This window comes from Protomyctophum parallelum, assembly GCF_964188405.1.
Source record: "Protomyctophum parallelum genome assembly, chromosome: 10".
NCBI classification, from domain to species: Eukaryota; Metazoa; Chordata; class Actinopteri; order Myctophiformes; family Myctophidae; genus Protomyctophum; species Protomyctophum parallelum.
Genome location: NC_139704.1, coordinates 38,070,059 through 38,087,817, shown reverse-complemented (window position 1 = coordinate 38,087,817; position 17,759 = coordinate 38,070,059). Strand labels below are relative to the sequence as shown.

The window sequence follows — 17,759 nt, the reverse complement described above, 5'->3', positions numbered from 1 at the left end:
TGTGGAGATGAGCACCGTGCTCTGGCAAGTGATGATGTGTTTAAAGATACAGATACACACACACACACACACACGCACGCACATGCCCATGTTCAAACACACAGAAATACACATACATGGCTGTGTGCACCATCATGTGCACCGTGATAAAACAGAGTGGCGTGTGTTGTGTATGTGAGGTGAGGGACCTGGGGGTGACAGTGCAAAATGCAAATAATTCTTAGGTTTTTGTTGAATTATTGAAATGCTAAACTAAACTCCACCAGTGTCACAGTGTGTGTGGAATCGGATGAGCGAGAGCGAGCGAGAGCAAAATAAGGCAAAAGAGTGACAGAAAGAAAATGCCAAAGTGAACAAGAGTGTAAAAGTGAAAGAAATGGCAAGCAAGCGCAGAAATAAAGTACAAAAGAAACGGAAGAAAGTGAACCATGAAAGAGCGAAAGAAAGAAATAAACAATTCAAAGAGAGTGAACGAGGGGGGAGTGAGCTAAAACAAACAGGAACTTGGACAAAGAGAGTGCTGTTTGGACCAACAAGTCTAAAGTCAACTGTCAACAAATGCTCGTCCACCTGCTGGTGGACATACCTCTGGAACAGACACACAGACAGAGAACCAGACCGACAACCAGACCGACAGATGGACTGAGGAGACACAAAGACAAAGGCCCTGTATCAAAAAGAGACAACAGTTAGCATTCCCCGAGCTTCGCTGCACGTGTGCATACGTGAAATTCATGCACACGCAATCACACCTCTAATGACCACTGCCATGTCCACCCCCCAATCCCTACCCCCACCCCAGCTCCATTTGGGCCCCATATGCTAACTATCAGTGCTAATTTGTCTCATTAAAACGCTTTGCGGAGGAAATGACAGTTTGGAAGGGTGTAATTTTAGAAAGAGGGCTGTCCCTTTTGCTGTCCCCATGGGGTCAGGAGCCAGGCGGGTGACTTGGGGGAGGGGTGGCGAGGGTTGTGTGTGTTTGTACGTGTGCGTGCGTGCGTGCATGTGTGTCTGAAGTCTGTGTCTCATTTCACAGGCATGAAAGGCCCAGTTTCCCCTCTGTAGTGTGTTAGCTAAACAAGCCAGCTCTGAGGAATGGAGCGGCTAGCAAATGAGCAACAGAGTTACAGCTGATACATACCAAGCCAAGGTATGACTGGCTATCACAAAAGCAATATAGCTACTGGTCATATATTTGTCTGTTTTAACCCATTTTGACCCGAGATCAGATTCTAAAAAATGTCTTCTACATCCTGACAGTTTTCTGAAAAAGCTATGTTTCTATGTCAGTGGTTCTTCGGTTTAAATAAAATGTAGCAGACCTACAAGCTCGTAGCGCGCCACTAGGTGGCGCGCTATGAGCTTGTAGATCTGCTATTTTTCAATAGCTAAAGCATAGCATAATGCTAACACCAAAGGGGTTCTCACCAAAAATAGGTTAATGGATCAAGAAAGCAGTCAAGAACGAGAGGAATATGGGGTGCATGGTGGCTTAGACGACAACTCTGATCACGAGGACTCGGTTTCAAAATGAGACTCCCAACTCAAATGCCTCTCTCGCTCAGTCTCTGCCCTTGTTTTCCTGTCTCTCTGCACCAGCCACCAAGCTATCTGAAATAAGGCATACAAACGCCAACAATTATGTCTAAAAGAAAGAGGTCAAAATAAATAAACGTAGGAATGTAGAGCACCACCACTACAATCTGCTCCATTTATCCATTTGTAACTCGGAGATTGTACAAATGTCATGTTATAATGGTACCCTCTCAGAGTTTAATTATCATTGTGTACTCTGACAAACAAAGCAAAGCATAATGGCACAGATATGCTATGGCTATTTTGACATACCGGTATGTACTTATTTGGTCCAAAACATACAAATAAACCAAATCAAACAAGTGGTGCCAGGCACAACAACTTTAAAAACAACTTTAACAACAACAAAAACCATACAAGCGCAGCCTTTTCTAACCGTCAATACACTTCGAGGGGGGGAAACGGTGACCGTGAGTCTGACCTTTTAACCCATTCTGACCTGAGATCAGATTCATACGAGGTTTCCACTGGACACACACTGGTCTGATTAAAAAAACAAACAGCCCAAGGTCAAATGTCATGTTGCCAAATGAAAGACCACAACTTCCTATTTGCTGATAATAGCAAACATGTGTCCAACTTTGACCGTTTCAGAATTATAGTGGACACTATGTAATTTTGAGCAATAACCGTCCTTGACCCCAACCAATCTTCAATGAATAGAATTACAGTTCAGGAAGAACATTGTGCTCTCTGAATTGGGGCAGGATAATTATTGTTTTGTTTAAAAAAAGATACTTTTAGAAATGCTATTCATTTATTTGGCACTATTGGTAACAAAACATCTATTCCAAAATGTCCAGCCCTTTACACAGGCCTTTTCCCACAGAAAAATGAGTGGTAAAGTAATGGATGGAGAGAGATGGTGGGGTGGGGGTGTGGATAAGACCAGAGATAAATCTCCATCATCACAGTGCTCTGAGGCCTCTGCCAGCACGGGAGAGAGAACAGATGAAACGGCTTCAGTTCCAGAGAATCATCGGCCATCACCAAACATAACTAATGTTGTCTAGTCATCCCCCTTTTTTTGTGTCTTCCTCATCACTCAGGAAAGCCTGACGCATACCGAGCTGAGCAGGTCTGTGGAAGAATGGGAAACGATCAGAGGGCTGCAGAGGACGACATGTTTTATTGTGTTATGTATCGTTTGTTGTTGTGGACCCCGGGGAAGAGTAGCTGCTACTTCAGTAATATATAAAGAGGCATGTAGAGGGAGAGAGGCGGGTGGATGAAAAATGGAGGCAAACAGGTGCATCACCAAGTGTCTCGTCAAAGCAAGCACAGGGTTAGACTTAAGCTGGGAACTAATATATCATCTTGTTATTTTCTAAATGTTTCTTTGTGTCTTTATTCGCCTTTATTTTATATTATATATGGAGGGATAGACAGCTAGGCTGGACCACTGAGCCATGGCCCAGTCATCTTGTTATTGTATCATTAAAATGTTATTTTGCCTAATTATTTGGTGTACAATATATACAGTAGGTGATGGTCAGAAGCAAGGAGTAAATGGTAAATGGTGCATTTATATAGCGCCTTTATCCAAGGTGCTTTACACATAGATTGTGCATTACATTCACCCATTCACACACACACATTCATGCACCGATGGCGGCGGAAACCATGCAAGGCACCGACCAACCAGCACATCAGGAGGAGCAATTAAGGAGGTTCAGTGTCTTGCTCAAGGACACTTCCGACACTAACTCTGGGGGAGCCCATGGTTCGAACACTAGACACGTCCGCATGTGTCTGGGGAGGCCCGGTGACAGCCACCGGCCTCCCCAGACATGTCCGCATGCGTATCGGCAGGAGAGTGATGGGAGAGAGAGGGGGTATAGCTGGGTGGCAGACAGCAGCGAGGCTGGATCCCAGGCAGGCAGCAGAGTCGGGGCTATATTTAACCTCCCGGACATGTGGGCTTCATTTGGAGAGTGGATGGATGCGTGCGCTGCAACAGCATACCTCTCTTTGACAAGTAACAGCCAGCCATCGGAGGGGCCGGCCAAGCGAGCGAAGGAATACCTGATATTCAACCACAAAAGCCAACTTACTAGCAATAACTTCAGGTCGGAGTCTTAAATGCTTTTCCTCAGCTCCGTGTTTATGAAAATGACTCATAAAAGGATCAGCTTCCAAAGTCGACATAAAACAACCCCTCTGAACTCGAAGTTATGAGAGCTTTAAAGCTGCAATCCCGAGATTTATGTCCCACGGGGAATTCAAACCCGGGTCTCCGGCGCCATAATTTCTACTGCCGAGCCAAGACAGAAAGGCCCGTTTGGGGTATATAGGGGAGATATTATGCTTTGAGCTTCCAATGCACTGCCACCTGTCAAGACAGTAGTGGTCTATAGTATTTGGTCCTACCTGGCCAAATGCTGTACAATCATTCTCAAAGAGAAGTTATATCACGCAATTAATAAGGCAACAACAACAAAAAAGGTCAGGTAGCCAACCAGGATCCATTTAGCTCCACTGATTCATTGCAGTGTTGCGTTTACTGTATTGTAATCTAAATATATTCTATAGAGGGTATATGCGCATGCATAAAGTGAATGGCAGATTGAGTGGCAAAGTGAGTGACAAAGTGAATTTAATGTTGTTTAAAGTCATTGAATGCAATCAAATAGGACTTTTCTGTTTGGATGTATATGGGCTGTCAAGGCCAGAAAGTAGTTTTTGCCACTCAGTAGGCGTTCATGCATAACTTCCTTGTATGATGATGATGATGTCACACGCATACCCTCTATTCTCTCCAGATCCCTGCATCTGTGTGGATCACTTTAAAAAAAATATATATATATGTATATTTTTTGGGGGGGGCTTTTATGCCCTTTTTTTATATATATATTTTTATCCCACGATTTTGTAACCCATTTTTCACCCCTGTGTCAATCATCTAATGTGATCCTGGGCTCTACACACCCTCCGCCAACCTGGGGAGAGCAACGGACTTGAACTCATGCTTCCTTCATGCCTGAGTGTCCAAGTTGCTCCTTTGCACCTGACAGGGGGGAGTTTCCCTTGTTTGGACGTAGAGCGTGGAAGGAACACGTTATTCCAACGAGTTCCTTTCCCCTCCATCAGGCGCCCCGGCTGGCCAGGGGGAGGCAGTTTAGAGACCAGGATTACTGCATGTTTTTTGTGAGGGTACCTTTTATGCCTTTATTGATAGATTTACAGTAGGTAGACCGGAAAGGGGAGAGAGACGGGGGGGGGGGGGGGAAGACACACAGCAAAGTTCGTCGGGATCGGGACTCGAACAAGCCAAGGTGCCTGGACCGCTATGCCAGCCCAGGCCATGGATCATCTTTTTGTGTCAATGATGACTGGGATACAGGTTTGTTAGGAGGCCGGCATGCAGATGGGGAGAGCGAGCACGTCCACAGATGTCAGCTCAAATCAGTTGGGGGAACAGAACGTCCCACTCCGGTGGGCGGGGGAGGGTGCGGCGATATAGGACATCTCACATTCCCTCACACCTTTTTTTGTTGTTGTTAATTATGTGAATGGGTGTGTAATGCACATTCGTGCTCATGCATGTTTTCGCTGGTGCCCAAGAAGTTGCACGCTAGCATACTCTTCCCCCGTTTAAATGTTATTTGCAGGGGTGCAACGAACGAATCGATTGATCGATTATAATCTATCCCTATTTTGGCCAGAACCACTGGCCTAGTGGTCCGGCACCTAGGCTCCAATGTAGCCCGAGTTCGAGTCCCGATCCTGCCGGTCTTTGCTGCGTGTCACTCCCCATCTCTCTTTCTCCCTGTTTCTAACTACACTTAACTATCAATAAAAGGCATAGAAAGCCCAACAATAAATCTTCTTTCCTTTCAAAATCCTTTTATTGAACATTTTGACCCATTCCCCTCACAGACAAAAGGAAAAAGAAAACTTTTTCAGCCCCTTTATATCCCAATTTGATAATTAAGCCAATTCCCAGTTCCCCTGCCTCTCTCATCTCTGCTAACCCCCGCAATAAGTCATTGGGAGGGTGAGGATAGCCTCGAGTCTCCTCCAATACCCGGGCCGTCAAGCTACCATCTCCTACTGTATGTTGTTTGTATGTCTGGTCTTGTGGGGAAAGATGGTGGGTGGGTGGGGAGGATTGGGAAAGGAGTTGTGGGAGAAAATATAAAAACAAAGAGTTGTATTTTCTTTCTGTGAAACTTGCATAATTATGATGTCATACTCTTTGAATAAAATGTATAAAAAAAATAAAGAAAAAGCCACCATCTCCTTTTCACAGTGAATGATCTCACTACGTGGGCGTAACATTTGTGGAGGTACACGCTATCCCCCCCAAGTGCTTTGGATGAAGAATGTGCGCACACACACACACACAGACACACACGCACACGCGCACGCACACGCGCACACACACACACACACACACACCGTCCAAAGACCATTTCCCACCAAACAGAGAAGGAAAACACAACAAAACTCAAGTTGTCAGATATCCACACTCTGTGTGTGCGTGCATGCTCCAAGCGATGCATGGCTATTTGCAGGATGCTTGCAGGTGCACAGTGGGGGAACATGTTCCAATAATATTTGTGTTGTTTCTCCCTCTCAGCAATGTGAAAAATGTGTGCTTTGCAAACTGCAGTTTCCCATTGGACCTGCCCAGCTCCCCCCCACAGCACAACAAAGACTGGGCTGTGCCCAGGATGTGACCACTGAGAACACCAACAGACAACACATACATGCCCAGATATGACATCAATCACACACACACACACACACACACACACACACACACACACACACACACACACACACACACACACACACACACACACACACACACACACACACACACACACACACACACACACACACACACACACACACACACACACAAATGTTCAGAATAATCAGATGTTTCGACTTGATATTGCACTAAGAACTGAGATAATCATTCTCACACGATTGGTATTTGTTCAAAAACAAAAACATTTATTGCACTCGTAAAAACACGTCTGATATGCTTGCTGTGTAGATGGCTTTAAACTGACAACATAGTCAAAGTGCTAAACCTAAATATACTCTAACGACACTCTATAATATAGATATGTCATCTGTTAACTGAGAGACCTCAGTTGATATTATCAACTGAGGTCTCTCAGTTAACAGATGACATATCTGTTTCCCCGTCTCATTTTAGAACAATTAAAGTGATTAACGTAAACGCTGATGCACATAACACATCATGTAAAGTTACACGCTGTAGAATAAGTAATTATTAATAAGCTTATATAGCATCCAGTCATTTTCAGACAGCCTACCGTTGGCCAAGAATATCACGTAGAGGTTTAAGCCTGATTTATAGCTCATCATACAACAGTGTTCTAGATTAAATTTGTGAACTTCAGTAAGCGACAGTCATACGACGAGCATGAATTATGCTTCATTCTGTTCCGTCTCCAGTGTCAATCAACAACACTGAGTGCATAGTGCAGTTAAAAGAGCCCATTGCTAAATCATATTGCAGTTTATGGTGAAGTTTGTAGAGATTTATTGTGTTACCTTGCATGCTGCGATTATGCCAAAGCAATGCCTGCAAATGACGACTCCGGTTGAAACGCCGAAAAGTTCCACATATTGGAATTCGCTCCTTTTTATTGTTTTAAGCACGTCACTCTCGCCACAGGGATTTTCCTCAGTGTCGCTCATTTATTTAAATTGAAAACCTTCTGTAATACACGCTCATACGCTCCGAGTACCCCCGTGTAGGCTAATGCTATCCAATATTTCTGCCTATGCCAACATGTGCCACGTTGGGTATACTACAGTAACATATGGACTGTAAATGAGGAATAGAGATAAGAGAACGCGAATGGAGTTGCATGACACAAATGTTCAATAAAGCTGTTGTTCTGTACGTGATTTTAACCCATTTTGTGCGGGAACCCCTTTTGGTGTTTCAAGCATTCCGTTATACTTTAGCTATTGAAAAATAGCAGATCTACAAGCTTGGTTAACCCATTTTGACCAAGTTCGATTCTACAAATGCCTTCTAAATGCTGACAGTTTTCGGAAAAAACCTATGTGTCTATGTCAGTCGTTCTCAAACACTTTCATGTGAAGGACCCCCAAAAATGTAATTGGCCGTCGACCCCCATCTGAAAATATGTTGTTCCAGGGACCCCCCAGAAGCAAAGATTTGAGTTAAAAATGCACCACATTTTCACGATTTTTCAAAAATAGCAGATCGTAGCACGGCACTCTGTGCTTGTAGATCTGCTACTTTTCAATAGCTAAAGTATAACATAATGATTAAAACACCAAAAGGGGATCCTGTCCTGAATGGGTGGAAATAAGTTTAGCTAACTAGCTAGTGTCTCCTCTGCCCAATAACTGTAGTCTCTCTCACACACTCCCCCAGTAAAGATCAAGTTCAACTTTATGAGCCATTTGTGTATGCATCGAGATGGACTCAGTGGAATGTGGGGAGTGAAAGAACAAAGACAATAACACAGACTACAACATGTTCAACTAAATCACACACAAAGACACCTGTGTAGCACCACACACACACACACACACACACACACACACACACACACACACACACACACACACACACACACACACACACACACACACACACACACACACACACACACACACACACACACACACACACACACACACACACACACACACACACACACACACACACACACACACACACACACACAGCGCTGCTGCTTAGACTACAGGTGTTTTGTCTGGCTGATAGTAAAATGCTTCTATTCCTGGAATAGAACAGGTCTCGTTCAGGCATTTGGGAGATGTTAACGATGGCCAGCGGAGCAGGTGTGTGACCCGACATCACTCGACAGAGTGCTCCATGCATACAATATATATATATGTTTAACAAACAAGGCACAGTGCATTCTCATTTACTGTAACAGCCCGAGGATGCAGACATATTCCCACACTACAAGTGAGTACGGATTCCCAACAACAAGGACCTTGGGATCTTGAATGAATGAACGAATCGCTTTGTAAATGAAACGCAAAACACAATTTGCAACCTCTGCTGAACCTCTAGCTCGCACAGGCCTATGCTTGTGCGAGCAGAGGCTCCCAAACCCCCCCCCCCCCCCCCCGGTACTGGAAGGCCTGCCGACATAGAGTTATATATCTATAGAGAAGACACCCGAGTTCTCCTTCCATCCACTTGCATTAAGTTGCTCAAAAGCGCATGAGGCGGATTCACTCCTCCTTCCTGGTAGGAACAGAGTGCATTCTGGGATGGATTGGCCCCAAACACATGAACGCGCTGCCGTTGACTATCATTGTGCCGTTTGTGCGCGTTCACGTATGAAACATTCGTTCACGTGTCATGGCCCCAATCACATGAACGTGCGCAATGATAGTCAACGGAGCAGCGCTGGCTCGAGCTGCAATACCAAATCCGGCCACTATGTCCATTTCGCCTCAGGGTTTCCTCTGGGTGCCTTCTTTAGAAATATATACTCTAAGCCTGCCGACAGTTCAGAGAATTCAGATTATAGATCTAGAATTCTGTTGACCCCGGCACCGGTCTGGGGACCAGGGGGTTTGGGAACCTCTGCTCTATATGTTATGTAGCACTATAATTGCATTGTATGTAGTCATAGCACGTCATAGTACATATGTATAGCATAGTATAGTATATATATATAGTTTCATTATATAGATATTCCACTGTTACGTTCTTAGCTTACGCATGTTTCATAATAAATGCTTTTTATGTGATGTATTCCCATGCTTTTTTTGTTCTTGCTTAATGTAAGTCACTCTGGATTAAGAGCGTCTGCTAAATGCCTAAATTGTAAATTGTCTAGACAGTATTCAATAAATCAATATATGGGTAACAGGTTATCAGGATTCGCGTTTATCCCATTTAGGCAAAAAAAAAAAAAGGTATTCTGAAAGAATATATATTCAAAGATTTGTGCTGCATTTTCACGATTTTTCAAAAAAAAACAGACCTACAAGCTTGTAGATCTGCTATTTTTCAATAGCTAAAGTATTACATAATGCTTAGTTAAAACACCAAAAGGGGTTCCCGCCTAGAATGGGTTATAGCCTACTTGAATGAAATGGAAAAAGTTGAAAATGGCCATTCGTAAATTAACAGATATATCAGATCTGAAATCAGAGCAGATTGTATTTCCAAACGCAATCCTAGAATCAAACAGACTGAATAAAAGTGTTTAATTAAGGCAACTAGTGAACATACACTATACTGAGATATTTGTGTGAGTAAATATTTCATATTCATTTTTGATGATGGAAACGGAACCCACAGTAGGTGTGTGTGCCGCTTGCATGTGTGTGTGTGTGTGTGTGTGTGTGTGCGTGCGTGCGTGCGCGCGTGTGTATGTGTTTACCACTCACCTAATAATGAAGGGCAGGAATGGAGCCAGTCCCAAAGGAGAGATTGATCCATCCATAGGAGACGGATATAGTTTACCCAGTACCAGCAGTAGAAGAAACAGGCTGGGGTGAAGCTTCACCTGGCCACTGCCACTACACACACAGTCACACACACACACAGTCACACACACACACACACACACACACACACACACACACACACACACACACACACACACACACACACACACACACACACACACACACACACACACACACACACACACACACACACACACACACACACACAGGAAGGAGGAATGAGCACAGTGGCATTGCTGAGCTTTTCTGGCAGGTCAACTGACAGGAATAGGGCGGGGATACGCTGATCAATCCAGCAGTTTCTGATATTAGCTACGTAATGTACGTAGACAGACAGACAGACAGACAAGAGGTGAAAACATATAATATGTACAGTACGTACAGTAGGTATATGTGGGTTCTACCCACTAACCACGTAGTGCTGTAGTCGGTGTGTAAGCAGGAAGAAAAAAAAGAGTCAGAATCTATGAAAAAAAAGGTTTAATAAAGAAATCTATGAATTTGGTGGCCGGTTCTGTTAAAGTGCCAATGCCAGAAATAATAGGGCGACCCGGGGGATTGTCCTTACGGTAACTTATGCATTTTCGGAAATTAGTAAAAGGAGACTAGCATATAGGATGTTCAACAGACAAGAATTTAAATTCATTATCCGAGATCCATGAGGACTCCTTAGCCTTGACCAGAAGTTCATGGAACTGGATTTGCATAACTGGTAAAGGATTAGGAGAAAGTTTTACATAATGTTTAGAATTTTGTTGTCGCTTAGCTTCAGTGATATACTGCTCTTTAGAAAGGATCACCGTGGCTCCGCCTTTATCGGCAGGTTGAATGACAATATCGTTAATGTGTGACTTATTCATCTAGCGCTTTTTTCCATCTTTTTTCCTTAATTGGCATCTGGTTAGGATGCCTCTCGGGCGTCTCCCTAGGGAGGTCCTCGACGCACGTCCCACTGGGAGGAGACCCCGGGGCAGACCGAGGCGCAGTTGGAGGAAACACAATCGACTCACATCTCGGAATCCCCCAGGAGGAGGTCACTAATGTTGCTCTGGAGAGGGAAGTCTGGAGCACTCTGGTGGAGCTGTTGCCCCCTTGACCAGACTACGGATAAGCGGTTGAAGATGGATGGATTGTTTTTGTGCTTATTCTTGTGTTATTACCTATGATTATTTGCCCATCAGTGTTCAGAGCTCACACATGCACACACACGCAGTTCTGGGTGTGTTCACACACTAATGCTGATTGATTGACTGGCCTGTCTCATTATGGACCCGTTTGCTCGTTTTTCTTCATATCTTCCCTGATGAAGACTCCTGTGAGTCGAAACATGTTAGCTGTTTTTTACTTTTCTAAATAAAAGTACCAAGATTTTTATCGCCACCTTTTTTTCTAGTATTCCAGTCCCACGGATCTTTACAGCACCAGTCCACTTTATTTTGGACTTTTATTGCACCTCCATCGAGCACCTGGTTGACTCTCTCTCTGTCAAGTCTGAATCTGGGCAACTTTGACGATGGAGAGGGCCACTACATTTCCATACTCACTCCAGAGGGCCACAGTGCATATTTCTGTCGTAGCAAAAATAGCCGATCTACAAGCTCAAAACGTTTGATCGTTTTGAGCTTGTAGATCAGCTATTTTTGATTTGAATTTGAATCCAGTTTTTTTTTTTTTTTTGCTATTTTTGAATTGGAAAGTAAAATCTATATTTAATTTCAAATGCATTTAGTTGAATGCGTGTCAACTCATGTTTGCATGTTTGGAATAGCAACAGCTGAAATATATCAGTATTCTGCTTTTAACCTGTGGGCTGCATTATGTGATGGTGGGGGCCGCATGTGGCCCCCGGGCCGCCAGTTGCCCATGTATGATCTATGTCATGAAGTTATGAGCCCACTAGACGCAACACATTGTGACAACAGCTGACATCTCGTAGTGTGGGTTTGTAGATCGGCCATTCTCACTGCGGTGTGGATTCTTGAACGGTATGCAGTGTCTACAAAGATCTAATAATATGGGTCACATCATTATGGACACACAGCAGAGTTTGAGCTGGAAAAATAATGGACCTCAGATACAGGGAAAAAAAAGTCCTATACACACATTAGTATACACACGCAAAAAATACATTCTTTCCACAATAAAACATAATAGGCTCTAGATTCTTGCAGGGGTGACACACCACTCACATCCTAAACCACCCTCCCACACTCCCATCTAGCCCATTCTGGGCGGGAACCCCTTTTGGTGTTTTAACTAAGCATTATGTTATACTTTAGCTATTGAAAAATAGCAGATCTACAAGCAATTTCTTTCGATGTCAGGTCTAAATGGGCTAGTCATCTGCTCATCTGTCCTTCATCTGAGCTTCGCACTCCTCCTCAGTCTTTTTCCTTCAGCCGAACATCAACTCCACCAGCCGACTCCCTTCGCCGACTGACTCAGAATGGAAAACTGTCTCTCTATGCCAGTGCGGTTTCACAGTTTTATGCTTGGCAGTGTCACTCCCAACACACTCCCAATGACGGAGGGAGGGGAAGGGAGGGTGGGATTGGAGGAGGATGAGATGGGGGGGGGGGGAGAGAGAGAGAGAGAGAGAGAGAGAGAGAAATGGAGATGTACTTCGAAAAAGGTGGGAATTGGTCTGTACCATATGTATGTGTGATTACGCGTTACACAGTCAAATCCTCATTTTTAGATTTGTACCTCTGAGGGTGAATAAATGTATCCAATAAATTGCATGGGTAGGTTCATGCCTATTCACACTGCTGATTGGTGGGCACGGTGCTCGGGTGGCACAGGGGTAAAGTCCCCCAGGGGCGACCAGGGGTGTGAATCCTCTGTGGTGCGTTCACGGGAGGGAAGCCGGGTGGGGAGGGACTAGCGATCTATCGCACTTGCACTAGCGCCCTCTACGGGTTAGTCAAGGTGCCTGCTCAATAGTCTTGCGTTGACAATACTGTTGCCTCTCGCAATTTTCAAATGCTTCCGTCACACAGTCTGGAGAACGGAAGCTCTGATCACGAGCAAGCGATATAGCGGAAGTGAAGCCTCCTCCCCACTTTTTATAAAAATTATTATTTTATGTGTCTCCACAGTCAGCTGAATTATAAAAGTGTTAAGTTTCGTCTTAGTGGGGACGACTGCCAGCAAATGTATCCTGATATTAATCGAAATCATCTAAGCATAATAGCTTTCTGCTTAGCAGAAATGGAAATAAAATTAAATAAAATGTAAAGATATTTTAAAATACATTAAAATAGGTAGCTTCTCTTGCTCGGATTTTCGGGAGGGGTAGTTCCAGAATCTAGTATTCGGAGATTGTTTAATAGTTGTCTGGCTACGTGAGACTACCCGTTCAGTGGGGTGTGGGACTATATGATAGAATGTTCCTCCGCACTGCATTAAGTCCTCCCAATGAAACTCCCCGCCATCAGGGGGGGGGGGCACTGAAAGACTTCAGTGCACTGTGCTTACACAATGTGTAAGCACAATGCAAGGGATGAATGCATTCGCCATGTATCCGAAGGAAGTCTGATCCAATCACTTTTAGATTTCTCCAGTTTAATCCTGAGTTTAAGTTTTGTTGTATTCAAGATCTGATTTTAGGCATGTTTAAGCCTCCAGGAAAATCCGTGTTGAGGTTCTTAATCCACTGTATTTCATTAAAACGTCTTCGTCCTACTGTCCAGTTGGGATTGTGTTGAAGTCCAGCTTCAATGCCGTGAGCCATGAAATGTTGAACAAATCTTGTGGTTGTCTTTTTTGCATTGTTAATATTGTATCTTTGTTGTCCCAGCCTTGTAGCTATTGTTTTACCCGTTTCTCCGACATATTGTAAACCACATTTTTCACATGTGATTAAATAAATGCAGTTGCTGGTTCTGGCTGTTATTTGTTGTTTAATCTCCAACACGCGTTTTGTAGTTATTTTTGACTAATTATTTGGGTTTGAAGTATTCTGGTCCCTGGCGTGCTGGTGTGTTGATTCCTTTTAGCTTGCTGTGTACTAGATAGTCTTTAAGGTTTTTGTTTTGTCTGTAGGCCGATATAAATTTATAATCTTTTAGAAGATCATCCGTTCGGTTCTCAAAATTCCTTTTTATTCTGTTGTTGGCTAGTCTGCTCTGTGTGGAATAACTAGTTATCAGGGCCAATTTAGGGCCTGGATCCCGCACTCTTATTTCTAAAAAGGTATTGTGAGCTTTCCGGAGGAATGTCCTAGTGTATCCTCTTAGTCTGAGAGCATTAAATAGCGTTTTACAAGCTGTTTTGAAATCACTTCTTTGCGTGCAAATCCTATGGAATCTTAGTAGTTGTGATTTGACTATTCCCGTGTAGGAGTGTGCCGGGTGGAATGATGTTTTGTGTAGTAAGGCGTGAGTGTCTGTTTCTTTAAAGAATACTTTTAAATCTAGTTTCCCGTTTGTGTTAAAGTTTGGGTATGTGGCCGTCTGTGGTCGTCTGTGGTCGTGGTCGTGAGGATCATGCAAGTGGGACCCGAAATAATTGGCAAAACACACATTTTTATATTATGTAAAAAAGAAAAATACTGATAAATAGGAAGTGTAAGTGTACTACGTTAGTTCCATTGATCCAAGCCGGAACACAATTGATTGATTGATCATAACATAGGGTCAGATTGGTGGGAAAGACGTTCGGTTGAGAGAACCACTGCCTTAGGACAAACCGTAGGACTAGAATGCATGGGGAATTGGCATAATGAATAAATTGTAAGGAAAAAGTAAAAAAAAAAGACGTGGCGAATCGTACTGTATGTGATGTTGTATGTTAGAAGAGCAGAACATGCTCCCGGGGGCCTTTCCGTATAGTCATGTGATTCTCATAGCAAAGCGCAGACAGAGAACAGACCCCCTGCGAAAACAACAACTTGTGCTTTTCATTATTCCATTCATCTAACACACACGCACACGCGGTGCATGTACAACACAGTACACACATACAACCGCACAGTCCACTGGGACAGCCGTGCGATGGTGGGCGAGATGGGAAATGTAATAGCGGGGCTAATTAGGGAGCCGGTCTAATGTGTTTAGTGTCCCAGTTCAGTCATGCACATGTGTGGGGCGAGCCGGGGGAGGATGTGATGTCACAGACGCACCACAGGGACAGAGACTGAAGGGAGGACGGAGAGAGAGAGAGAGAGAAGAGAAGCAGGGAATTACTAGCATACGACGGTAACGACACACCGTGGATGGAGTTTATGATAGAGAGACAGATAGGGAGGACGGAGAGAGAGAGAAGAGAAGCAGGGAATTACTAGTTTATGATAGAGAGGGTTGGACGGCCGTAGCTGACTGAGTGGGTAGGGAGGCTGTCTGGGAACCGAAAAGGTCACCGGTTTGACCCTTGGCTCACCCAATCTGCAATGTCAGAGTGGCCCTAACATTTCCTCCCTGTGCGCTTGCGCGACATGTTGTGAGGTTGTGGATTGGATATTTTTGACAAAGCCCAAGGCCAAGTTTCCCCAAGTACCGTATTGAGGGTTTTAGAGGTTAAACATACACGTTAAGATTAAATATGAATGAACGTTGATGATAGTGGTCTAAAACAAGTATATGAAGCCATCTATGAAATGTATGAAAACGTTTAATCTGCATCACAATTTTAAAAGGAAATATATTTATATAATATAGTGGGGGGTCCCTGCTTCCTCTCTCTCTCAGCTAAGGTGGTCTTTGTCCTGAAAAAGGTTGAAGGGACCCCTGCTACAGATCAATAGTGTATAATAGACAGTATAGACAGTAGCCTCAAGAAGGTTTGTACACAACAATCACAGACAACCGCTTGTCAACCGTCATGAGTTGACTGCTGTGCGCCGCTACTGTACATCTGGCTGACACGACTGGGAAGTACAGCGGAGAGCATAATCTTGTTCCGTGGGAACGTGGCTAATGTTCTATAAAGGCGGGTCAGACGGAGTGTAGGGAATGTGAAAAGAGCTGGTCCGAGAGCGCACTCAATTAATTTGATCCATATTAAGATAAGGGGTGACTGGGGAGCTATTGTACGAGCCAAAGGCTTTTAATAGGGGAACAGGGGCCTTCTGAGATAAGAGATAAGCCCAATGAAGTCCAAGTGGGTACCAGTGAGAGAGAGAGAATTCATATGTGTGTGTGTGTGTGTGTGTGTGTGTGTGTGTGTGTGTGTGTGTGTGTGTGTGTGTGTGTGTGTGTGTGTGTGTGTGTGTGTGTGCGTGTGTGGACTCTGTTGCCCACTGTAAAACAAAAAATTAACAATCCATTTCATCAGGCATTCAGTCTTAACATCTTATCCAGACCTACAGTTAGAGGAACAAAAGCCACAGGTGGAGGGCGTTTCAGTGACAAATGCAATGAGTCAGATGGCTCCTATAGAGGGCTAATTTGGTTAGCTCTTATACAGGACCTGGCTTTGGTGAATTGAACGGGCCGTTTTATTTTTGTTTTTTTACAGTAGGAACCCGTTGCACTGTACACGCCTCTCTCTCTCTCTCTCTCTCTCTCATTGTTCCTCCCTGTATCTCTCCTTCCACGTCGCTACAGGAAATGGTTCATCAGTACAGACACTTAACGAGCTTAACGAGCCTAACGAAGCTGTCGCGACTGGATTCAATTAAAATGCCGCGCAGAGTTAGCAGAGGGTGAGAACGTGCCTTATGCAATCAGAGGAGTGTGAGAAAATGATGTCAGGTGCCATGAATTGTGTGCGTGTGTGTGTGTGTGTGTGTCCTCACCTGTCCACTGTGGCAGCAGCCTCCTCTAGCTGACTCAGGAGGAACGGATAAAGTGCTGGAAAACGAGTGAAGAACTCTCGACCGGTCATCCTATTAGAGAGAGAGAGAGAGGGAGAAAGAGAGAGTCAGAAAAGGAGATTGACTATGTTAGCAAAACGTTGTTTTGAATGTAAATGAAATGTCCAGCACAGTGGGGTCTGCACGTAAATTCCGACGGAGCATTAGTCCGACGTTTAGGAACCGCTCGAACATGTGTTGTCGTTTGTCGGACCAATGACTAGTCTGAAACTCTGAACCAAGTACTGCACCCCAGCAGCACAGTATGAGCTATGCTAGAACTACTAACCACTGGCATTGGCACACACTCTGATTTTACCTCAAGATACCATGAATCTTAACCACAGAGACCCCAATTCGATTTGATTATTTTTGTATCTCTGGGACCTAATCTACACCGTAAAAAAATAAATAAAAAGTGTTAATTTAACTCAAAAACAAATTACAATTCCACAGAAACAAACTGCAATTCCACCGACATGTAGGGGTTCATTTGGTTCCTATAGCTACCAATCATTTAGCTGGAGACCCACTCGAACCCCCCCCCCCCCCCCCCCCCCCCCAAGGACCCCCCCGATCCCATGCTGGAAACTACCAGCGTTCTAATCTAAACAAGTGTTGCGGTGAAGTCTTGCTCTGGATGAAGGAGGGGGGGGGACATCTCAATGTGCTGACTCCAACTAATCCATACCAAACCATTCAGCGCTATTCTGGGCCGAAGCAGGGGGTCGGCGTTTGTTTACGCTCCAGCGTGTGGAAATAAACAACCACTTTGAGAATATTTATGTTTGTGGCGTGTGCGTGTGGGTGTGTGAACGAACGTGCAGACACTGTGTGTGTGGCTGTGTGCGTGTGTGTGCTCGCGCACGCCCGGCCGGCCACCGAG

At 44.2% G+C, this 17,759-nt stretch overlaps 1 protein-coding gene across 2 annotated transcripts in view; it reads right to left on the bottom strand.

Annotated features, from left to right (window-relative positions):
• The window catches only part of thada (THADA armadillo repeat containing), a 135,125-nt gene that overhangs the window by 66,096 nt on the left and 51,270 nt on the right, over positions 1-17,759 (bottom strand). The window contains exons 27-28 of one of the 2 annotated variants that reach the window (XM_083775633.1): positions 16,817-16,906; positions 10,000-10,131 (exon numbers count right to left, since the gene is read on the bottom strand). In XM_083775633.1, coding sequence (XP_083631759.1) covers positions 10,000-10,131; positions 16,817-16,906 — 222 coding nt within the window. The remainder of the gene's footprint in view (positions 1-9,999; positions 10,132-16,816; positions 16,907-17,759) is intronic. The other variant, XM_083775632.1, reaches the window with a different exon arrangement.